Consider the following 20,446-nt stretch of genomic DNA (forward strand, 5'->3'; position numbering starts at 1 on the left):
TTAACTCGTTTTGCAATAAAACTATAAAATGCAGGCCTAACAACGCAGAGACATCCGATCTTTGATCTCATACTTCCCGACCGTGAAATAATACTACCGTCATGACCGTCCCTTTCTTCGTAAAGCGTCCCTCAGAATTTAGTCCTCTGAACTTTAATCTGACCTTCTCCGTTGCACACGTGCCCGCCCGTACAGCGAAATCAATGCAAAACACCTTATTTGACTAGGGATAGAGTGTATCGTATTGTAGACATTTTGGTACATGACAAAGCAGTTTGGTTTGATTTTAAGGTGACAATCTTCTTTGCACGGTCTTGAGGAACGGTAAGTCTCGTGCACTCACTCTGCCAAGCTATAGATTGAATTGTATTGAACACCGACATCTGTTTACAGGACTAGTGGTTATGCCTCATGTACAGGCATTGCACATTATGCTGCGTGCCAAATGCATACTTGCATTGCAGTACTTATTATAGTATAAACATGGCGGGTAAAACTGCCGAGTATGAAGTAGGGGTTGGGGTCCTGTAGCCAACCATGGCTTGTTGTTTGTTGTTAAATTCTATGGCGTTTTCCATTCAGTCTAAATACTGTCAAATCAGAAATTTTGGCATGCATGTTATCTTCAAGAATGAAGCTTTAACGAAGAAGAAATTAAGATGCACGCGAACAAGTTCTTGTCTACACTGTGCATTAAATGCGAGTGGCAATTCGCGAAAATTTCATGCCGCAAATATTTCTGGTTTTACTCGGGTTTTTTTTTAGCTCGGGGGAGAAGTGCGGCTATACGATCGCTAATCGGAATCTCGTATATATACTGTATCAAGTGGATACAGCATAAAACGTTTTTGTACATGAACATGATGGAATGCTTGTTCGTCGATAATTGTCTCAGGATTCTGTAGGGTCTACTATCATGTCGTAAGATAACTATTAATGAATAGCCAATAATATGCATCAATGCATGATTGATTCCCTGCCACAGTAAAGTTCTGAGAGTTTTGTACCACGAGTAGATCACACTCCATCGCAATCATCATGCATTTCGTTACGGAATTTTCGTACCAGTATACACCTAAGGAATAAGACCATGCAGGAATGGCTCACGTAGGCCTACCCTCTGGCGAGCATGGGGCCAACGAGGGATTTTCTTGGTTAAACTTTGTCACGGATTCATAGACGTTTCACCCTCCCCCATCGGCCACCTCAAAACTCCATTGCTTTTGTGTACAATGAGATTACCGTTGGTAGTGACAGGGTTAAATCGTTGAAACCCTCTAGAAGTACTTAAGCGATGCAATCGATGTCTTGTCTCCTTTCTGAATTCGTGCTGAGAATTAACTGGTGAAAGGTCCGGCCAAGTAAGACATACAGAACATTGTAGATGTAGATGCCGAAGCTCGTTCCTCTTCCTACGCCTCTTCTTGTCGGCACTGGACCGAGGAGCCCTGGCAGCTTTCTTGGAACCCTTCTTGGCAACTTGTAATTAAGATTAAAGGAAGAAGCTCTGAGGCCTAGACACCATTTCATTTGCATGCTTTTGTCGAGATTTTTGTTGAGATAAATCGGAGTTTCCTTGAGATGTAGGCCTATTTGTTTTTTGTTTTTTTGTTTTTGTTATTTTTCGAGGAGGTTTTTTCACTTGTATCTGACCAGTACCCACATAATGGCAGAGGAATGTGCGAACGAAACCACGGAAGACTTTCTGAAGCAGATGAAGCACACGATGTTCGAAGGATTTAAGGCCCTGGGGATTGCCTTCGGTATCCAGTCGGGTCTCTTCGACACGTTGGTCGGCTTTCAGTCGAACCCGAAGACAAGTCAGGAAATCGCTGATGCGGGCAACTTCAAAGAACGGTACGGTGTGATATGCTTTTTAAATATTAACTTGAAATATACAATGATTACTTATTCACGACTTGCATTTGTATGCTTGTGATTGGCTTGAACGTTGTTATATTGCTTTTGTGCGTGAATATTCGTGTGCGCACGTCGGGGCATCCTACGTTCTGGCAGCAGTTCTTAGAGGACGATCCGCCTTGCTTTGAAAGAACTTCAATCTATTTTAGTTTATTCAATTTAGAATTTAATTGATTTCTTCTCAATTTCAATAGGCAAATGATATTCATCATGTATTTATTAAACGCCTCTTACGATAAGTTGTTCACTAGAAGATTTGGGCTTCTACCAACCTTTAGTGACTTGCTGGCTAGCTTTCGTCCACTCCTGTGGACTTCTTCAGGCCAAGTAATTATTGTACCGTCTCTCTGACAGTGCCTGCTTGTTTATTGATCATTGAAGAAGTCCACAGGAGTGGAAGAAAGCTGGCCAGCAAGTCACTAAAGGTTGGTAGAAGCCTAAATCTCCTATTGTACGATCTCCCCAACTGATGAAAGTTTTCTACATCACAATAAGTTGTTGTTTGTCTGATACCACAATAACGTCTCCTCAACAATATGGAAAATATATGCATGCAGGCTCTGAGCATAATAAAAGTAGAGACCGTTGTGTCTGGGTTCAATTTGATTGCAGGTACGTCCGGGAGTGGCTCGGTGCCATGGTGTGCAGCGGAATCGTCGAGTACAACGCTGTTGACAAGACGTACCACATCCCCGCTCATCGAGTGCCGGCCTTCAAGAAGGACGAACTTGTGGGTCGCACTGTGACGTGGTGCGCCGGGATTCCCATTATGTCAGAGGCCTACAACGCCATGCTTGAAGTGATCAAGAAAGACGGACCACGAGGTGAATCGTCGATTTGTGTGTGTGTGTTTTTTTCCAATGATAAAAAATTTTATCAGGATAAATGTGGTATGCCCATCGTAAATCATATTGTTCCGTTTTATAATGACACGTTCACGTATATTCTATTGTATTTACCCGTTGTTCTGCTTTGAACGAAACTCAAGCCAATCGAAAAGGGTTCTTTTACTTAGCCTTAATTATTGCGTCCATAAAAAAGACATTACACATAAAGTTAAAAAGTCGCGAAAGTTATATGAAGTCGATTCGGATTGGACAGGAAACAAACGCAAAAAAAAAAAAATATGAGAAAAGGAAAGAAGACTAGAAAAAGGGAAGACCATGAGATGAAAATACAAGAGGACGAGAAGATGAAAATAGGCGAAGACGATCAGACGAGAGACTGGAGACGAGAAAACGAGAAGACGAGGACACGAGGAAACGAAATGAGACAAGACGACGAGCAGACAAGAGGAGTAGAAGACAAGGAGACGCACCGAGACCACGAGAAGACAAGAGGAAAATGAAACGAGAAGGCGAAATGACGAGATGACAAGACGAAAAGAAGACGAGAAAACGAGAAGACGATTACACGAGGAGACGAGAGGACGAGAAGACGAAGACACGGGGAGACGAGGAGACGAAACGAAACGAGAAGACGAGAAGAAGATAAGACGAGAAGACAAAGACACGAGGAGACGAAACGAGATGAGAAGACGAGAACATGAGGGAACGAAACGAGATGAGAAGACGAGGAGACAAGGAGACGAAACGAGATGAGGAGATGAAGACACGAGGAGACGAAACGAGATGAGAAGACGAGGAGACGAAACGGGATGAGAAGACGAGGAGAAGAGGACACGAAACGGGATGAGAAGGCGAGGACACGAGGAGACGAAACGAGATGAGAAGACGAGAACACGAGGAGACGAAACGAGATGAGAAGACGAGCAGACGAGGAGACGAAACGAGATGAGAATACGAGGAGACGAGGAGACGAAACGGGATGAAACGAGATGAGAAGACGAAGATACGAGGAGACGAAACGATATGAGAAGACGAGAACACGAGGAGACGAAACGGGATGAGAAGACGAGGACACGATTGCACGAGACGAAACGGGATGAGAAGACGAGGAGACGAGGAGACGAAACGGGATGAGAAGACGAAGACACGAGGAGACGAAACGAGATGAGAAGACGAAGACACGAGGAGACGAAACGAGATGAGAAGACGAGAACATGAGACGAAACGAGATGAGAAGACGAGGACACGAAACGAGACGAGAAGACGAGGACACGATGAGACGAAACGAGATGAGAAGACGAGAAGACGAGATGATAAGACGAAGAGAAGACAAGAAAACGAGACGAGAAGATGAAGACACGAGAAGAATAAAAGACCGTTGCATGAGAAGACGAGGAGACGAGGAGATGAGAGAACGAGAAGACGAGGACACGAGGAGACGAGAGGACGAGAAGACGAAGACACTAGGACACGAGAAGACAAGGACACGAGAAGACCAGAAAACGAGGAGACGAGGAGACGAAACGAGACGAGAAGACGAGCGGAAGACGAGAAGATGAGGACACGAGGAGATGAAACAATACGAGAAGACGAGAGGAAGATAAGATGAGAAGATGAGGACACGAGGAGACGGAAGGAGACGAGAAGAAGATAAGACGAGGATACGAGAAGACGAAACGAGACGACAAAAGACGAGCGAAAGATAAGACGAGAAGACGAATCGACGAAATGACGAGACGAACAAAAGACGAGAAAACAAGACGACGAGTCAACGAGAGGACGAGAATACGAAAGGACGAGAATACGAGAAGATGAAAATATGAAAAGACGAGAGGATGAGACGATGAGAAAACGAGAGGACGAGAAGTCGAGATTATTGAAACAAAAAGACGGATGGATGTGGAGATTACAAGATATTCCGGACCGAGTCAGCAAAAGGCTCTCGTATGAAGGTAATAGTGGCGTATGCCCTATAAATGAACTGACATATATAATCGTGTATATATTTCGCCTACCCAATATTATATGAACTTTTTAATGCCAATTAAAAAACGTTAAAGTAACAATTCCTCCTTCCGCTTGGCAGGTGTTCCCTACTCGAAGTACACACAGTTCCACCAGCACGAAGACAACATAAGCAGTATGTGGTTCAGAGATCAACTTTGTCAGTCATTCATAGCCTCGCACCCAGCTCTCAAGAAAGGTCTAGGTAAGTTAGTGGGATTTCTCATGCAAATGATACTTGAAAAGACTCATTTTAATCAATGTCCGCTGTGATGCTTAGAGTACAGCTATCGCGACCATCACGTTTGTTTTTTTTTAATCTTCGTTAATGACAAATCTCGAAGGCTCGTTTAAACACCGTATCCTACAATGCAGATGATTGATGTAGTCCTTCGCAAGTTCAACTGTGTAACACTAACTTTTCATGCAATTCTCATACTAAACACTTGGCCTTACTGTCGTGATGTTTATAAGATGATGAAAATATTTTGATGAAATAAACGTCATATGTTATGATGAGTAACAAACAAATAGCGATATGGTGGGTATGGATTTCTCTTTTCAGAGAATGGCTTTCGTGTTCTGGATGTTGGGTGTGGCCAAGGTGGCGCCGCCTTCAATATCGCATCTCATTTTCCCAATTGCTCCGCGGTGGGAGTGGACATTGGAGAGGAGGCCATAGAATACGCCAACGAATATGCCAGGGCCAAGAACGTCGGCAACGTCAAATACGTCTGCGCCGACGCCAGCAAAATGCCGACCGAGTGGACGGATACCTTCGACTTCGCGCTCTTTTTCAAAACCTTACACGACGTCCCGCGTCCCGACCTAATGCTGTCCGACATCCGACGCGTTCTCAAGCCTGGGGGTATGCTCTCATGTCTCGACCCAAACATGAACTCGAATCTGGAAGACAACCTGACCGTTGCTCACGCACCGATGTTCTATACGGCCAGTCTGCTACACTGCCTGCCCGTGTCGTACCAGTTCCCCGGAAGCATGGGACTGGGAACGTGCTATGGGCGGGAAAATACCGTCAAATTGCTGGAGCAATGCGGCTTCACAGTCCACGCGGTGGAGGCCACGCGAAACTACGAGGACACCTTACACTATTGGTGTATTGCTAACCCAGAATAGACCACGACAGCTAAAATCATAATGGATATGATCAACTGCAAACGCATCCAGACGTAACGTTTTTAATTCCTGTAGTTTGGCTCTTTTGAAAATGTTGCCTTTCTGTGACCAGAGAATAAATGCGGGGGGGGGGGGGGGGGGAGGGAGGAAAAAATAAAGATCAAACTTTTTGAAGACATCAAAATTTCCCATCCCAGGTATGCGGGTTTATCACATTGTCCACTTTTGTCTTACTGTAATCTATTGTGCGTTCAGGACACTCATATTTACTTGCAGTATTGTAACACTTTCGTCGTAAGTGAATTGTAAACTTTTCTCATACCTGATGACCCATTATGCAAGTAGGTCTACAAGTTATAATGACATGATTGAGAGGTGCATGTCTGAATGTCTGTTTTTCGATTTGTAGCTCAATCCCAAGATCACGATCAACATATGATTTTTCATCCTACTGGCTAAATAATTCGTTCAAGCCTTTACTTTGTATTATACTCCAGTTTGATTCATTTTCTCAATTCCGTGTTTTAAGGTCTTCTTGCCTTCAGTTTACATCTGAAATAAGTACCAGTATTATATAATGTAACGATTTCCTTAATGCCTATTTATTGACTAATAGTGATTTCGTTATCATGGTTATCACGAGGAGGTTACATAGCTGGACTATGGTCTATGGTTATTCAAACAGTTGTCAGTTTTCTAGGATGTACAAAAGCACTCCTCATTTACAGTTATACCGTTTATCTGGTCGTTTGATGCTGTATATTATGTTTATTTTTTCGTCCTAATGATAAAGCGTATAAAACGAAAGTCAATCCCGTCCAGAAATACAGCATGTATGCGCAAAAGTGTGAATCAGAGCTACGTGTTGTGAAAGTGTTTTGAAATGTACCCTCCTATAGTTTGGTGCCGAAGTCAGATTTTGGGCGTAATCGTGTTTTATCGTCCGCGAAACCTTGCCCATTTAAAAAAAAAAAAAAATGTTTTTACTCTATTTTGAGGGAACTAAATCTGAATCTGGATGATGCAATGCTTCCATTATACTTGAGGATTCTGAGATATTAAAAAGATGGCTGCCAAAATCTGACATATCTATACATGTATATCCTTATAAAGGGTTGGCAAAAACAAGATGATTTCAATGTATTTCGGGGGTGCTAAATCCGAATCCGAATCTAGATGATGCAACGTTTGTACTCTTGAAGTTTTTAGATAATATTCAAGATGGTGCCCAAGATATGACGTGTCCCTACGACGTCAAATCGAAATGTAGACCTACTCTTGATTTCAAAAGGTATTCAATGACGATTTGGAAACAGATCTTTATTTTGATAAATCCCTTGTTATATACATACTGATTGAAATCACGATGAGTGCAAATACGAACACCAGGTAGGTGGGACGTGCCCCTAGTGGGTCAGATGGTAACAGAGACCACGTTTTAGCCATTACTTTGTCCCTGAATAAAGTGTGTCATTTTTTTTTTACTTTCTGTTTGAGTGCACCACAATGTAAAAAAAAATGAAAAAGCTACTTCAAATAGCAGGGATATACTATACCCCTCCCATCTTTTGCGGCCATTTTGGATGCCATTCTTGCTGAATTCGATCAACGGAAATAATGTGAATTAAATGCGAATTGTTGGTCTTCCTCTTGGGTTCAATAACCCGTATCACTTTAGAGCACAATATTTGTCACCATTTATTAGACAATATAGGCCTAAAGGAATTTCAGATTTGGGCAGCCATTTCGATTATCTCACAAATTTCAAGGTTGTACAAGAGGTGCGTCATCCAGATTAGATTCAGTATCCTTGAAAAGGGGAAAGACCATCAGTAATTTCATATACTGGCGTCATTTTGGCGGCTGGTTCATGGCGTCGGCCAGCTCGTCGAGGAAAGCTGAAAAAATGAGTAACCGTTAACTATATTGTTCTATGAAAGTGAGAGATTTGTGTTATTACTAATAGTATTTTAATTTGTCAAAATGTATGATTCATAGCAAATTTCAAGTTTCAAGTTTTAAATACCTTATTTACAATACACTCCGTGTATTACTCGTCATGCGTATATCCCATTGGAAAAAGGGGCGGTTAAATCCACTTTACCTCAACATACATCGACAGTTCAATAATACTCAAACAGAATGAATAAACCATAAGAATATAAGAATTTTTATAAAGTTCCAGAATTTTCAGTATATTATCAATAGTTGGTGTTTTTCATGTATCTTTTTTTTTTGTACGAAATTTCACAAAGAGTTTTGACATTGGCAAATTTATACAGACATATTGTATGGATTGTTATCCCATTACCTAACACGGAGGGAATTTTGTTGAAAAAATAAACATACATAACACACGAAGCAACAATATGCCTTGTATGAAGAAGGCAGAACGGCAGAAAGCAACAATAAAAGTACTGTGATAGAGCAACGCCAAAATGAGTTTTGTCGACTCCTATACCATGTATACACATACATACATACATATGTGTGTGTTTTTGTTTGTGCGTGTGTGTGTCAAAATTAAAAAATGATGACAACACTAGTAACAAAAATTTACTTTGATGATATCGGTTTAATGGCCGAAAGCTACAACAAAAGTACTGTGATATAGCAACGTCAAAATGAGTTTTGTCCCCTCCTTTACACACACACACGCACAAAAGCAAAAAGTGCAAAACTTGGCTGTTTGCCATTCATTTGCAAATGCCCTTCAATATAGCAATGATAACTAATAAGAAACATGAATGAAATAGCAAAAATAAGCTTTCGTTCCCTTGTATCACTTTATATCCTCAAGAAAAACAAATTAGGAAACTTATGGGGAGAAATAAGAGTTTTCTGTCGAATCAAATTTGGAATGACACAGGGGGTAAGTAGCAAAGGTGATAAAATGGACAGAATTTCTTTATAATTATCATTCTTTTGATTTTGAAATTTAAGAATTCATGAGACAAATTTAGAGACAAAATATAATTTTCAATTGAGTTTAATTTGAAATAACACTTGAGATTTCTGTCATTTTTTTCTTGATATTGCCTCTCTAATGTGAATCTTTAATTTGAATTTGGATTTGAGAGAAGATTTTTCATTTACCTCCATTATTTTTTTTTTTCATAGGGTGATTTTTGCAAATTAATCTGTATTTTATATCGTGTTGAATTGTCTTTTGTTCTCATTGTCACGGATTGTTATATGGAAAAGCACATACGCAGGAATCATAACTTGTCCATTATTGCAATTTTACTTTTCTGCTTTGGAAGAGTAAAACGTTTGTGTTCACTCACGCGTAAATTTACCTTTTTATTGACCTACCAGGTTGATAGTCAATTAAGTTACCTTTAACATGGTATATAAAACATTCATATTTAGAGAGAAATGAACTTGAAAAAGTGTTTACTTTTTTTTTCTGATGAGTGTATATGTATACATACATATACATAAAGATGACAGCACAAGTAATTAAAAAGTTCTGTTCAACGATATTTCCATTTTGAAAATCTGCGCTTTTTGCCCAACGCATGCTGTTTAGTACAGTCTCTGATATTGCGTACACACAATATACACAATCTATTTGGGGCTGAAAATAATGTAAAAGTCCGTGAGTAAAGTTTTCTCATAGACCGTACTGTTGAAATAAACCATTCACTCAACAGTTGACTAGAACATGATATCTGTATATAGATCTCTTTATGGTGACATAATAATTTTCAATCCTTCTTTATGTATGTATTTTTATGATTCAACATCATCATTAAGCTCAGTCTTCAAAGTAAAAAAAAAAAAAAAAAAAAAAGGTTTATATTTAGCCACCACAAAGTAAAATAATATAGACCTATTTTTAATACCACGATGGACCTGCTAAAAGAGTCAGAGAATGCAGGACAAAGATCATTAAGTTTATGAAATTCATATCCCTTCTGCTTAAACATATCTCTGCAGTGACAGTAATCGATCATATGACTGAATTATGAAAAAAAACTTACTGAAAAAGTACTAGAAAGAAAGCAACTAAGAATAATATGAAAAATTATTCATCATCTTTACTCCTTAGATATAAATATGAAGAGTTTAGAATCCTCTCCGTCTATGTTATCATACTTCTCGTACTGAGATTAGAAGAGAAAGCAAAATGCGAACTTCTGAGAACTGCAGAGAAGTTTAATCTCTTTCTGTAGTTTACATTATGCAATTCATAATTATTATGATGTAATCACACAACCCCGCATGTTTCATGGCCTGTTACGATTTAATCACATTATATTCGGGACCGTATGGGAAATGTGTTATGTTGCGCGCGCCATCTTCGGTCACAACGAGTATATTGTGCTCCCTGTAGCCTCCTGCCCCAGGCTCTCCTTCCGGTATTGTGATCATTGGTTCCATGGACACCACCATGTTTGGTTCAAGCACCGTTTCGATGTCTTCTCGCAATTCCAGAGCTGGGAAGGAATGATAAAGATAAGTGCGTTATTGCTTGCGTTATTATTTGCTCTTTAAACACGTTGTTTTATATTGCTGTCTTGTGTATTTTTCCGAGGGTCCCATACAAGCTTTGCTTCTTAGTGGGACCCTCCATTTATATCCCCATCCTTACTTAACTTGTATTATACGCATTATGTATATACAAAAATATAATTGCGTGTTTTTTTTTTTTTCATCTGCTACTCATTTTCATATGTACTTTGTTAAATCACATTCTGCAATTATTACAAATATCCTGTGCATAGTATATAATTTCTTTGTTTATTTGATGGAAGTGAAAATAAATCTGAATCTTGAATCTTGAATCTTGAATCTTGAATCTTTTAGCACAATACTATCTGTTAACAGACTATCCACGGGCTACATTAATTTTGTAACATGTTCCGAACCGAAGGTATAAAATAAATGATATACTTCAAGTCCACCAAAGTTTGGCCCTATATGTGGATTGAGTGAATGCAGCAATAATAGTGGAACATAAAAAAGAGATGTATTTGATTAATACATCTCACTCAACGCGGGACAAATTGAAGTCATAGCAAGTGCATCCGTTACACTTGCGCCCAATTTTAAATTTCCTGAAGGGATCCCCCATCGTGTCTAGGCCGTCGCCTGATTTGTCAGAAATATTAATTGAAGACATCACAATAATCGATTTTGCTTGATTCTAATTCCTTATGATAAATTGACATCATTTGAACGACAAAAAGAAAAAGAGTCGCAAGAAAATGAGAGTCAACTGCATCTTTAGTGAGTGATGTTTGCGAAAACAGTGACACTTGAGGTCTTCGTACTCAGTACAGGTGTCGCACTTTTGTGTTTAATCAACACGAGCCGTTGACACGAGAAGAATGAGATAAAGATCGAGTACAAGAATATCAAAACAAAACATATAGACATTAAAGAATAATTTCAGTCTGTATGGGCATACCCCCCCCCCCGAGAATTTGAACTAAGAAAAGAAAAAAAAAAAAAAACACAAGCTTAGTAAGTTACAGTTATGGGGGGGGGGAGGCTGCCTCCTCTCCGTTCCGCCAAATTTGATGGAGAGGTCTTCTTACATGACTTGAAATAAAGATTACCTTTGATATATAAAGAGCTATTTTGGGGTAGAAGACCGGTTACACCGACATGAAAAGAATATTAATAGTAGTGTGCGTATCGAATGGAAGTTTACAACGCGAATATGAATATTTTAACGTAGCTGGAAAAGAGATGAACTTTAATGGTGTCGAGGAACTCGAAGCTGCAAGAAATAAAGCTAGATTTGTTTTGCTTGTATTGTTTCGTTTGTTATGTTTTGTTTTTTGCTTTTGCGGCATGCTGATTCGACATTAATTTGCGGACAACGAACTTCTCTAACTATCGCATCAGTCCAGTCTAAGATATAATGAAACTGAAAATAATAGAACACCAAAAGGAAATAAAAAAAGAGAAGAAAGAAAAAGATTCAAAGTTCAAATTGACACTCCTTCGGGTTGAATGTAGGCCCTAAATTGTTTATCAATATGTTTTAAACGCACCATGTATTTATCTGTTTGTGACCGCTTGGGGGGAGAGCGGAGACATAAAATCAAAGTCCAACATGCAGCCACGATACAGTTGAAGGACCATGTTGTGTTTTTGTGGTGGCAATTAAGAAATGAACAGGGGAGTGTGGGAAGGACGACGTGGTATCTCACCTTTGACGTATGTGAGACACATCGAATCAGTACCATGAGGTAGAGTGAAGTATATTTTTATATGAACCATTTCTTTTGCATAGATTATTAGAAAAAAAGGAGGGAAATAAAGCAAAGGACGGAAGTCGAAACTAAACGCATAATCCTAACCTGCTTCCCTGCCGTAGTAATGACACAGAACACCGAATGAATGGCCGTAACCGAAGCTGCGGTACTTCAGCAGGTCGAACTCCCGGTACACTTCGTTCAGTTCGGCCGCGATGTCGCAGCATTTCACTCCAGGCTTGATAAGTTTCATCCCTCGACGGTGCACCTCGCAGTTCTTCTCCCACAACTCGAGGTGACGGTCGGAAGGAATATGGTCGAAGAACAGTGTACGTTCCAGGGCTGTGTAATAGCTGTGTTATCATGCATGTATGGGATTAATAAGTTCAGTGTCCCCATGATTCAGTGACGCATCGTAAAAAAAGTGTGCTCAAATTTTTACACAACTATACAAAATCACCACATACAGTACAATGTCAATATCATTATCAGTACAGTATTGTATCATTTTGGTAACAGCATAATCATAAGCATGTGTCTGTAATGCTCCCCTTGTAAACACTATGATATGACACACGTATTATACACAACACTTTCTCACTGAATCCGTGTGAAATTTGGGAGGAGTTTGAATAATTGCCACGTCCATCATAGCCTCACTCTACACAATACTATTGTTTAATCGAGGGGAAAAAATCTATCATGAGAAATCGCTGAAACCCTTGTACAATGTGATGCCAAAAAATTAAATTCTTCTGGAATTAAAGGGAAAAAAGAAAGAGAAGATTTTAGGACAAACTTGCGTGCGAGTGAATCAGAGTCTTGTGACACTGTGACATCTCGAATTATCTGATTTGCATAAGTTTTTTTGACTACTATAGATATCAGGATTTCGTGGAAATAATACTCAAATTTTGACATGATGATTTACTTCATATCTGATTTACTTTATTTCAAATTCCATATGAACAGGAACCGGATGCAGCAGACTCCAATTTCGATTCGGTGACCACAATCTGTTGAGACATACGGCTGTTGCACACCTCTAACCAAGGCACTTTATCTTCAATGCTTATAGTCCTTCGGAGGTTACCTAAAGCCGCTGATCCCGTGGGTGGTTGCTGACAAGTATTCATTGCTTCTACAGTAACCACGTAACAAATATATAATTATGATAACAAAGAATTTATAGTTATTCTGGTCACATTATAGTTCCACTTAAAGGAGATGACGGTGTGAGCAATGTTAGGTGACCATTAATTTGCTGACTTACCCAGCGATCATTGGAAATGTGTTCAAGCTTAGGATGTCTCCTTTATGGACTTTTCGCGAGGTCACGGGATTATGGGCACCGTCAGTGTTGATACCAGATTGGAACCAGATCCATGCTGAAAATGTGAAAATAAAGGTATATGTATTGACATTTGACATGAATTTTTCCTAGCTTCATTTTCACATTTCACAATAAATTGCATTTACCTGTAACCCGTTTATATACATAATGAAAAACGTGTGAAAATTTTGAGACAAAGGTATACTTCTTTCTCATCTACTCCCGTACTTCTGTACCGTTCTTTCGGTTAGATTCTACGCTATTCCTTTAACGCAGCGACGTCCGGGGTAATTAAGTCGACTAAACTAGACATAACGGGTGGCTAATAATGTGCAAAGTGTGAAGATTGTTCCTTTGTGTTTTTATCCGCAGATTTCACTTGGAGGTCACCTATAACTTAATCACACATAGTAGTCATCACGCGAGGTAATAGTGGTAAATGTAGTACAAACAAGCGCGCCGGAACATTTTTTTTTTTTTTTTTGAGGGGGGGGGGGGGGCAAAATCTCAACGGGGGCACATTATGTGACGATGTGAGATCCTCTGCGCGGGAGCGAAGCGAGTGAGCGGGGGGGGGGGGGTGGGGTGGAAAGGGGGATTACCCCCCCCCCCCCCCCCCCGTAGGGAGTTTTTGTAAAACAGGATACAAAAGTCGCGTTTATAGATCATTTAAAAGCAAATTTCTAAGGAATTAAACATAGTGAAAAATAATCAGTGCGAAGGACTATGATTATTACATACGGGAGTACATAATAATGTGATTGTGTGAGATCCTCGGCGAGGGAGCGAAGCGACCGAGCGGGGGACTTTTTGTAAAAACAGAGTATAAAAGTCGCGTTTATAGAGAATTTAAAGCAAATTTCTAGGGAATTAACATATTGAAAAAATCAGTTGGAAGGACTATGATCATAACATAGGGAGTACATTAATAATGTGATGGTGCGAGATCCTCGGCGAGGGAGCGAAGCGACAGAGCGGGGGGAGGGTGTGGGAGGGGGGGGGACACCCCCTCCCACGGTAGGGCCTTTTTGTAAAAACAGAGTATAAAAGTCGCGTTTATAGAACATTTAAAAGCAAATTTCTAGGGAATTAACATATTTAAAAAAAAATCAGTTGGAAGGACTATGATCTTAACATACGGGGGAAAATTATGTGATGGTGTGAGATCCTCGACAAGGGAGCGAAGCGACCGAGCGGGGGAGGGTGTGGGAAGGGGATACCCCCTCCCACGGTAGGGACTTTTTGTAAAAACAGAGTATGAAAGTCGCTTTTATAGAGCATTTAAATCAAATTTCTGAGGAATTAAACATAGTAAAGGAAATCACTGCGAAGGACTATGATAACTTATGAAAACTTTTCATTTTACTATACTAAAAGTATACTATACTACTTTACTAAGTATGGACAGAACGAGCGAGCCACTTCTACTTTGCAATTTATCTGAAATGTACTCATTAAAACTTCAACGTGATCGCATCGTTCGAACAATAAAAAATATTCTTGTACTACTAGAAAGCACAGAAGAAAATGAAATGTGTAAGGTTTACTAAAGGTATGTTTCAGCGGGCACGCTCGAGGACACGAGGCTACCATCTATACACTAAATTTACTCATAAGTTACTATTAGTGTATAGATACAATAATGTATGTTGTTAGTGTATTACAATTTTCAGTTATGAAATTAGAACATTTAAACAAGAAATATGCCTTTATTGTTCATTTTGGTCTTTAAATCAGTGATTAATTATTTGTTACAGGGGGCACTTTGGGGGGGGGGGGGGCAAAAACTCGTTTTGCCACCCCAACATTTTGTTGGGGGGGGGGGGGCAAGTGCCACCCCTGCCCCCCCCCCCCCCCCCCCCCCGCTTCCGGCGTCCTTGAGTACAAACCAATTAACAAAACTTGAGGTCTGTCTAACGAATCCATTAAGTGAATGTCGGGTTGACTGAAAATAGACTGAAAATACACTCCTGCGTGGAATAGGCGGACTCCAGTTAATGACGTTATATTAATGCAATTTAACAGAGAAACATGTAAGGAAAATCTGGGATATTTGTATATTGTATCTACCGTATGTATGTATGTATGTATGTGTGTGTGTTTGTGGCGTGTTTCGATGTCTTCTGTGGTAAATATCTGCCGGATAGTGTACAGTGATATTCGCAGTGATACAGTACTCACTGTCTCTTAGCTCTGCGTGGGGGAAACATCGGGCGATCTCTCGCACCATAGCTTCCGTGCCACGCAGAGCGATTTCGTGTTCGCCAACGCCTTCAGCTACGGCTGCAACCACGGCTTCGCCACCGAGATCGCAGATTCGAGCCCCTTCGGTGATCAGAGCGATCTCTTCGTCGGATTTGATCGTCCTCCGCATCATCATCGGAGTGCCGACGTCGACCACTTCCTTTCCCGCCACGGCCTGATCGAACTTTCCTTTGATGTCCAGTGTCATGTGGTCGAATTCGCAGCCGACCTTACCATGGACGCCATCGAGCTCCCGTTGGACGGCAAACCAGAAATTGTCACGATGCCAGTCCGTAAAGATGATGTTGTCGCCGGTGCTGGTTCGTCGCCACGGCTGTCCGGCGTCAATGCCGGCCGAGATGCTGATGACTTTGTCCATGGTGACTACCAAGCCGTAGGGTCGACCGAAGGCACAGTAGAGGAAGTCGGAGAAGTAGTTGACGTTGTGCATGGAGGTGAAAAGGACGCCACCAATGTCGTTTTCTGCCATGTACCCTCGCACCATATCTATGCGTCTGTTCATTTCGTCTTGGGAAAATGTTGGCTTGACCTACGGCCAGGAAAAGAGGAGGACATGAAAGGGGAAAAGGAGTATCAATGGGTCAATGGTATTCGTATACATCGGAATGCACCTTCCCTTAAACTGGGCATAATTTGCACGTTTCCATTGTGATTAACCAAAGACATTGTATGGAAACATGTAGGCCAAATCAGGCTTAGTCTACAGGGGAAGGTGCATTCTAATGCCTTCTGTTAGTCATCGACAGAATCTTGGTTTGCATTTTGTTTTCTTTTGTGACGGATCAAAGAAATCTGAGGAAGAACAGCAGAAAATGATCATAAATCATGTAGCACATTATTTAGACATTCTTTTGGTAACATAAGTGATGATCTGGTTAATGATAAGAATTACTTTAAGTTGCTGGAACGTCTCATCCTTGCCCGCATTGAACCGTTGGTCCAACATAAGCTTCCAAACAAACAGGTAGATTTCCGAAGAGGTCGCAGAAAGGTCAGCGACAGTGTATCAAATTGGGCAGCTAACTTGCAATATTGAAGATGCTTTCGAAGTTTGTCAACAGACAGGTGCATTACAGACTTAGGTTGTAGTGTACAACCACAGTCTTGCAGGAGGGTCTCAGCAAGGAGGTTCTAGAGAATGGAGTCACAACTGTCTCATTTCCTTTACTAGATGTTCGATGTCGCCGCTCAGAAATATTTGAAGCATGTGCCAAACAGGATCTGCCACGCAGATAGGAAGACAATTGACTCGTGTCTCATTGCATAATCACCAACCACTTTCAAAGGAAGATATGTCTTTTTGATGGTAATTACTTTTCGCTATCCCTTCTCATAAAAGGTAGGTGGTACAGACACGAGGATGCGCGAAGAGAAATTGAGCAAAAAATGCTGAAATAAAGATGAAAATTATTCGACTGGGCATACCCGGGCACTAATCTGATATAGCTATCAATAAAGAATTATACTTGAAGATTATTTCATATTCGTTTCATTTGTGGAAATTAAGCGGAAAAGTGATAAAAGCAGCTTTCCAGGATGGTACAGTTTTAAACATTTTCACATGATACAGCTCTGATTTACACTTTTGCGCAAATTTCTGGACGGAATTGACTTTTGTTTTACATGCTTTATCATTACGTAAAAATTCATTTCATTTGATAAATAAATAAGCAAAATATGGCCAACATTATGATAACGTTCAAAATGATTCTTCAGATTGCTCAGCAAGACGGCGGCTTGGAACATGATCATCAAAGGCACAAGTGCACCTGTGGAATTCTTTTTACATCAATAGAAATCTGACAACTGTTTGAATAATATTGCAGCCAGTTGGAACTCCAATGTATTAAACCTCCTTGGTCTCAGCCTCGAACTTCAGGGACTGCGAATGGTCCCAGACCGTCACCTGATGGTGCGGTTCATATCCAATTTCATGTCAGACCGCAGCTCCATCCTCAAGACCAGCGATGGTAAGGTCAGTCGCCTTCGAAGGCTCAGAAATGGAGTTCCGCAAGGCTCAGTTCTGGCATCCATATCCACATCATCGACCCGGTTTTCCTAAACGACCTTAGCACAGTATATGGCTATGATGACTTCGTTGTCCTGCTGTACTCTGACTAGAGCTGGTCAAGGGTAGAAGAAGACCTTTCTTCAGACATCACTGTAGCTGCAGAGTACCTGAAACTATGGAGGATCAAACTCAACATGGCCATAACCACTGTTCTATGACTTTCCATCTTTCAGACAGGGACGCAAGCCGCTAGCTGGAGATCAGTCTTGGAGACATTACATTGCCATAACAGTCCTTGGAGTAAAGCTATGTACCGCCAGCTCACCTATCATCTACAGTCACTCAGTGCGAAACTCTCATGAAACAACTTTTGGCGCATGCTCATCTTGGGAAGCCTTCACTGGCACTCTTCGAACGAGTGCAGTCTCCTTGGTCTACAGTGCTGCAGAATATATGCTACCCCTGTCTCGACTACAGGCATGATAGGAGCGCCCATGCCAAGGAACTGGATGTGACTCTCAATGACACCATGAGGATCATCATAGCTAGGCTGCCTCCGTCCTACGCAAGCGAATTACCAGTAAGCAATTGACTGTACTGTCAGGCGTTGCTCCGTCATCTCAAAGCAGAGAAAACCTCACTCATCAGCCAGGAGAGAAGACCACCAGAGACCCTTCAAACTTTCTGAACACATCGATCGAGGAAGATGTCTCAGAACCACTGTATTCTTTCTGTCAGATCGCTTGAATACAGCTGTCTCGAACATGAGCAGAACTCCTTTTTTTTACGGCAAAATAGGCACATCGTAGGATTAGCGACGAGAATCGACTGTAATGTATCTATCAATTTAATGATATCTTCTGGCTGAGAACTTGAACCAAAAACGTGTTTGTACTTGTCTGAAAGTATTCAATTGGCAGCTTAAAGGGCAATTCCGGACCAGTTTAAAGTTAGCCTGATAAGAAAGGGTAATATTAGATAAGCACAAGAGTGAAAATTTGATCAAAATCAAATAAACAAGAGGGAAGTTATGATATTTTAAAATCTTAAACAATCGATATGAATATGAAAAGAAGTGAGTTGCATTATTGCATCGCAACTTGCGATTTACTGTGTAAGCAAAATCTTGTAATTTCCATTATTTTGTTGTTGTTTAAGGCAATAACGATTATGCTCCATGCAGTCTCAAAACTCTGATTATTTATACCTGACGTATCATTTATTTGAATTGAAGTTATTAAGCCGGGAATTACAATACTGAGTATGTCTTACACTTTTATAGCGTGAAAAACAATTTATGACGATTTCTTTGTTTACGATCAATGGAAAATTGCGAGGCGATGAAGTGATCCAACTCACTCTGAAATGAACTGAAATGATTAGCGAAACTATAAAATTCTATAACTTTGATAATTTTAATCATACAATACTCTTTGTCTTCAGACTGATTTTGAACTGATCCGATCAAATAGAATAATTGTGTAATTATCATTATTATTATTATTATCATTATCATTATCATTATCATTATCATCATTATCATCAGTATCATCATCATTATCACCATTACCTTCTCTCCATTCGGCATTGATATAAGTTTCGGCATGCTGTCATAGGTTGCCGACTGCACGCTTGAACAGTGTCGAACGAGGCCGCCAGGATGATTGTACTTGACTGCAGTTTGGAGTGATGTGGGTCTCGCAACTCCTCCGATGACCGATGCACATGTTCCTCTGCAAGACAGAGAGGTGGGATGGAGGCCACTTCTCATCAGGTTACCCTTTGTCCAAACACGGGTGGAGAGTTGGCGGTACATGCCTATGCTTCCCAAATGAACTTCGAGGTGCAACTATATCAAAACAATCCTGTAAGTTACGAGTAAGCAACCAAAAACAATGTTTCAAACACGACGTCGAAATAAACAAGTGCATGAAAAGCGAATCAAACAATCATCGAAAATATTGTTGACCTTTACATTATCAGTCAGCATGGAGAGACTGTGTAAAAGTCACACTGTTATGGACAAACAGACCCACAGATCTTCCCTCTTGTCATCCCGAAATACCAGCATTCGTGACTAGAGCGCGTCGCTTAAGTCTCCGACTCCTGGCTTCCAATACAGTTTTTGTTTGTTTGTTTTATTTCCGTATAAAAATCAACATATTTCATGCATAAGGTCCAGAAAAGAAAAAAAAAAAACATACGGCGGGTAGCCCATTTTCAGTAGTGACAATAAAACAAGAATACAAAATATATACAATCATGTATTTTGATCGAAAAAAAACATTCTTGACACAAAATGTACATGGTCATATCATATTATGAAGATGTCACATATAAGTATCAAAAATATGATGGGGCGTACATAAAAGCTTTAACGCTTGTAAAACTGTAGGTTCTCAAATTCATAGGAGAACGGATATGTTTGTCTTAACCAACTAAAAATAATCAGTACAAAAATCGATAAAGAATAAAGTAATGAACCACATAGGTATCGCACAAACCAGACTGTATACGGATCTCGCGGCGTTTGAAAAAGAATGCAATGTATTAAAAGATGTATCGGTACCATTAAATAACTTGGTGCTGCGGACAAGGACAAAAGACTGGGAGTATTAAAAAAAAAAAAGTTGCTAAACACTTGGAAGTGTGTATCCACTAAGTAATAACTGTTTTAATTTGCGTTTGAAGGTGAATAAAGACAAAGAAGAAGTAA

At 40.3% G+C, this 20,446-nt stretch overlaps 2 protein-coding genes across 3 annotated transcripts; one reads left to right on the plus strand and one right to left on the minus strand.

Annotated features, from left to right (window-relative positions):
* Window positions 1-260: 260 nt before the first annotated feature.
* Window positions 261-6,015, plus strand: LOC140242947 (S-adenosylmethionine-dependent methyltransferase Rv2258c-like). Its single transcript, XM_072322690.1, has 5 exons — window positions 261-324; window positions 1,657-1,857; window positions 2,533-2,744; window positions 4,855-4,977; window positions 5,338-6,015. The coding sequence occupies exons 2-5, from the start codon at window positions 1,667-1,669 to the stop codon at window positions 5,907-5,909; spliced, it is 1,098 nt and encodes a 365-aa protein (XP_072178791.1). The 5' UTR covers window positions 261-324; window positions 1,657-1,666; the 3' UTR covers window positions 5,910-6,015.
* A 2,080-nt stretch (window positions 6,016-8,095) lies between these two features.
* On the minus strand, window positions 8,096-19,531 carry LOC140242265 (creatinase-like). Of its 2 annotated transcripts, none has more exons than XM_072322008.1 (5): window positions 19,301-19,531; window positions 15,636-16,248; window positions 13,395-13,509; window positions 12,227-12,474; window positions 8,096-10,351 (listed from the first exon to the last, which is right to left on the minus strand). In XM_072322008.1, exons 1-5 carry the CDS (start codon window positions 19,499-19,501, stop codon window positions 10,152-10,154), a joined length of 1,377 nt encoding a protein of 458 aa, XP_072178109.1. In that variant the 5' UTR covers window positions 19,502-19,531; the 3' UTR covers window positions 8,096-10,151. The 2 variants fall into 2 exon arrangements, with proteins under 2 accessions (XP_072178109.1, XP_072178110.1); XM_072322009.1 differs by lacking the exon at window positions 19,301-19,531 and adding an exon at window positions 18,309-18,420.
* Window positions 19,532-20,446: the final 915 nt, after the last annotated feature.

Source organism: Diadema setosum, chromosome 19, assembly GCF_964275005.1.
Source record: "Diadema setosum chromosome 19, eeDiaSeto1, whole genome shotgun sequence".
NCBI lineage: Eukaryota > Metazoa > Echinodermata > Echinoidea > Diadematoida > Diadematidae > Diadema > Diadema setosum.